The sequence below is a fragment of the Coregonus clupeaformis genome, unplaced genomic scaffold (assembly GCF_020615455.1).
Source record: "Coregonus clupeaformis isolate EN_2021a unplaced genomic scaffold, ASM2061545v1 scaf1041, whole genome shotgun sequence".
Classification (NCBI taxonomy): domain Eukaryota; kingdom Metazoa; phylum Chordata; class Actinopteri; order Salmoniformes; family Salmonidae; genus Coregonus; species Coregonus clupeaformis.
The window spans coordinates 24,721-29,743 of NW_025534495.1; the positions used below are offsets into that span (position 1 = coordinate 24,721).

Here is a 5,023-nt window from a genome sequence, read left to right on the forward strand (position 1 = left end):
TAGAAAACTAATTAAAGAGTTTATTTGACTGAATGTAAATGTTTTACAGTGCAGTTTCCAGAGTGGCATACACAAGGAGTTGGGTACTAGAACCGAAAGCTTGCTAGTTCGATTCCCTGAGCCGACAAGGTGAAACAAATCAGTTGATCTACCCTTGAGCAAGGCACTTAACCCTAATTGCTCCAGGGTCGTCATCAATCTGATCCCTGGCCATGACCCCACTCTCCGAGAGTATCTCAGAGAGAGTTGGGATATGCAAAAAACACATTTCCATTTCACACCTCACACTCGTACAGGTTAACCACTTGTACATGCAGTGAAACAGGACAAATATAAGAACCCCCCTATTTGACCTTTAGAATTAAAACGCTGTGATGAGGTGTGAATGAAGGAGTCAGGCGCAGGAGGTAAAACACCGAAGTCCAGAGTTTATTACGTTTACATAAATAAAACGCTCCCAGCGTGAAAACGAAACTAATACAAGGGAAAATATTCCACCTTGGCAAGTACAAATAGAAGAGTAGCTCAACCGAGCTCCTCGCTCTCACAATAAACAATCACTCACAAAGACAAGGGGAACACTTATATACATACTAATTAGGGGAATGAGCACCAGGTGTGTGTGATTGACAAGACAAGACATGACAAGTGGAGTGATGAGAATGGGATCGGCAGTAGTTAGTAAGCCGGTGACGATGAACACCGAAACCTGCCCGAACAAGGAGGGGAGGCAGCCTCGTGAAGTCGTGACAAAAGCAGACATTGGTCAGATACTGTACATGTGTATTTAAGGATTTGTATTTAAAAAAATCTATGTATAGGGCAAACCCATTTTTATTTGAAACAACTTTCCTCTACAAAAATGCTAGATTTAATATAAAGTTTCTTTAAATCACAGTGTGTGGTTTCTGAATCACATCAGTGTAATTGGCTCCTTCATGGAAAGGACTTTGTCAAAAAACATCTTGAGTAGGTCCTTTTGTGAACTGTTATCTATTTTCATGCCTCCAGATGCATCCAAAGCTAAACACAGTCAAGAGCTAGGTAAGTAATGTCAAACATGCAGTTCTCCTCCATAAATGGAACTTTGTCAGAGAAAACACTGAGGTTCTTGTGTTCATTAAGGATGTTCTCTCTAATGTCTGTTTCTTTTTTATGTCTGCAGTTAAAGATGAACACAGCCTTGAGTTGAGTTAGTAGTGTCCAACAGTCCTATGCACGTGTTAAACTCATTCCACAGAGGGCCAAGTGTCTGGGTTTTCACTCCTCCCTTGTACTTGATTGATTAATTAAGCTAATTGATTAGTAAGAAACTCCCCTCACCTGGTTGTCTAGGTCCTTAATTGAAAGGAAATAACCAAAACCAGCAGACACTAGGCCCTCCATGGAATGAGTTTAACACTCCTGGTCCTATGCATCAGTGTGTCATATGTTCAGATTTTAATAATTGTCTTCTCCATGGATGTGAGATGTGTTCATTAAGGATGTTCACGCTAACTGTTCTCTTTTTATGTCTGCAGAAAAAGTTCAAGATGACAAGGAATGTATGCTGAGTAAGTTGTGTCCAACACTCCTTTGCATCAATGTGTCATTTTTTTTTAAACTCCCAATTATTTTGGGATCCCAAACAACAATTGGAGACAAACAATTCCCAACACATGAATATGTTACAGAAATGGATGCTAGTACAACAGCTAGTTTCATGGATTTAAAATCCTTACATATTTGACATTGTTTTTTATCACATTGTTTTCACTGTCCCCATCCCCCTGCCAACAATTAATTTAATTATTCACCTTTAAGAATGCTTTAATTGACTTGAATTAATCTGTTTGTCTGTAGAGATACTCACTGATCAGCTGGGTAAGTAGGAGATATACATGATGCATTACTAGACCACTATGGTCAATACACAATACATATTCTCAGGAACCCTGTTCCTACAGAGCTAACTTCCTATAGGTTTTTCGATCCAACCTTAGTTGTAACTGACCTCATTCAACTTATCAACCAGCTAATTATTAGAATCAGGTGCACTAGATTAGGTTGGAGTGAAAACCTACATGATGGTAGCCCTCCAGGAACAGGGTTGGAGAGCCCTTTTCTAAGGGGCTTACAATATGCATTGTGCAAATAGCACAAAGATTAGTCATAATTATGTAGTAAAATATAACTGTATTGGAATTAATTTTTACTCACTGCGATGGCAATGTTCAGAACAATAATTATATTTAGTTGTATTAAAACATGTTCACACTTTAATGAACTGGAATTATAATTGGTTTTATTTGTTGAATTTACCCACAGATTTTGTAAACATGAAGGGGTGTCCAGGTAAATTAATGACACTGAATTGGATTTAAAATATATTTGATGTCTTCATATCATATTTTTGTTGTTTGTAGGTATACTACAGTATATTATGGTAGAGTGATGTATTTTTACACCATGTCACTTTGGATATGTATCTGGTTCTGAACTTGAATTAAAAAAATTATCCCTCACCTTATCATTAAAGTTTGGAGATTAAGAGAGGGAGATTTGTCATCATATTACCATAGTTTCCCCAAATCTGACAAGCTCTTTCTCTATATTCTAGAACTTGAAACCATCAGAAGACATGCAGGTCAGTGTGATGTACTCTCCAGTCCACCCACCTAGAGTTTCACATGAATATTAATATCTTCACATACCGGCATTACTTGAAATAACATGATCACACATTCATATCTACAGTATACTTATGTTGTTATCAATAACAACCTATAGGCTACATATGTCTACAGTAATGTACTGTACATTAAGTCCTGCAGTAAAATATTGTCCCCCATATTGATGTTATTTTCTTATTATTTTTATAGACTATTTTTCACTTCACAGTGGATGTGACTCTAGACCCAGATACAGCACATCACTATACATGTGTCCTAGAGTAATGGACTGAGCAGTAAAAATGCAGTCCCCCATATTGATATGTTTATTTAATTATTCTAATAAAGTGTGTGTTTCTCTCCATAGTGGATGTGACTCTAGACCCAGATACAGCACATCATAACCTCATCCTGTCTGAAGACAGGAAACAAGTTAAACGTATAACAAAACAAGAGAGGTTTGATAAAGTTCACTATGTCCTGGGAAAGGAAGGTTTCTCCTCAGGGAGATTCTACTATGAGGTACAGGTGGAGGGGAAGACTGGGTGGACTTTAGGAGTGGTCAGAGAGTCCATCAACATGAATAATAACTTTTACCTGAAACCTGACAATGGATGCTGGACTGTGTGGCTGAAGAAAGGAAAGTACAAGGCTCTTACTTGGCCCTCTGTCCCCCTCTCCTTGAGAGAGAAGCCCCAGAAGGTGGGGGTGTTTGTGGATTATGAGGAGGGTCAGGTCTCCTTCTACAATGTGGAGGCCAGGTCTCATATCTACTCTTTCGCTGGCTACACCTTCACTGAGAAACTTTATCCATTATTTTATTCTGATACTATTTATAACAGGTCACTGGTCATCACTCCTGTAGATGTCACTGACTGACTGTTTTATACCAAACATTGAAATACTGTGTGTGTGTGTGTGTGTTACTCACAGTCTGAATGAATTGGAATGTGTTTATCACTATATGATTATACTAACAGAGAGGAAATTCACCTTGTATAATTTATGCTGAATGTTATCCTTTTGTGGTGGCAGAATTTGGGGTGAGCTGTTGTAACTTCTCAAGGGATATGTTCTGTGTTGGACTGTGATGTTATGCCTTTCATAGACTCCTGGTATGTCTGCACAAGGCCATTGTGTTCTGGAACTGTTGCTTGTATAAATAACTGTTGTGTAACAATATGATTGTATTGTCACCTCCCACTATATAAGGGACATGTAACCATTTATTCTTTGAACTCATCCCTGTCAAATCAGAGACAGATCTCCCTCGCAACTGCTTGATTAAAGATTTTTCTATTATACAATTATATAGTCTATGCCTTAATCTTTTGATTGAGTTTTCCACAACATTTGGTGCTGTGACCCAGATGAGAGCAACCTGACTTTTTGATCTGTTTCGCTCGGATTGGAACCAGACATCCCTCTGCCACAACTAAACAAGGTAAGAGACCTTATTCAAAAGTCTCTGTAAGTGACTGTCTGATTTCCAGCCGAGCCTTACATTTACATTTACATTTTAGTGATTTAGCAGACGCTCTTATCCAGAGCGACTTACATGAGCAATTAGGGTTAAGTGCCTTGCTTAAGGGCACATCGACAGATTTTTCACCTAGTCGGCTCAGGGATTAGAACCAGCGACCTTTCAGTTACTGGCACAACGCTCTAAGCTACCTGCCGCCTTAATGGTGAAATATCTCTTGTCCTCCTCATCCACAACATTATTGGGTTCAATTTGGCTGAACTATTTTCCTATAATAATGAATCTGGCGGGTGAACTAATTCAGAGGATCTAAGGAAATTGATCCAGAGAGTAAATCTAAGGAAACTGATTTACATTGTATCCAATAGTAGGGATTTGTTTTCCTATAATCACATGAAAATACTGTTGGATCAGTATATAAGTAGGAATTGGATAGCCTACATTTGAATACTGCAGTAGCAGGAATTGAATAGCCTGCAAGTAGGAATTGGATACCCTACAGCAGGAATTGGATAGTCTGCAAGTAGGATTTGGATAGGCTACAATTAACTAATTATTATAATATATGTATAATTGGTTTGCACACATGAGTTGGATAAGGAAGTAAAACAAATTGTTTTTATGTATGTATTCAGACCCTTTGCTATGAGACTCGAAATTGAGCTCAGGTGCATCCTGTTTCCATTGATCATCCATGAGATGTTTCTACAACTTGATTGGAGTCCTCTGTGGTAAATTCAACTGATTGGACATGATTTGGAAAGGCACACACCTGTCTATATAAGGTCCCACAGTTGACAGTGCATGTCAGAGCAAAAACCAAGCCATGAGCTCCGAGACAGGATTGTGTCGAGGCACAAATCTGGGGAAGGGTACTGTTACGAACCCC

General features: G+C 38.6%; 1 protein-coding gene across 1 annotated transcript; it reads left to right on the forward strand.

The window, feature by feature from the left end:
* Positions 1-912: 912 nt before the first annotated feature.
* Positions 913-3,961, forward strand: LOC123486164 (E3 ubiquitin-protein ligase TRIM39-like). Its single transcript, XM_045217373.1, has 6 exons — positions 913-1,044; positions 1,521-1,553; positions 1,843-1,863; positions 2,308-2,334; positions 2,600-2,626; positions 3,019-3,961. Exons 1-6 carry the CDS (start codon positions 939-941, stop codon positions 3,528-3,530), a joined length of 726 nt encoding a protein of 241 aa, XP_045073308.1. The 5' UTR covers positions 913-938; the 3' UTR covers positions 3,531-3,961.
* Positions 3,962-5,023: the final 1,062 nt, after the last annotated feature.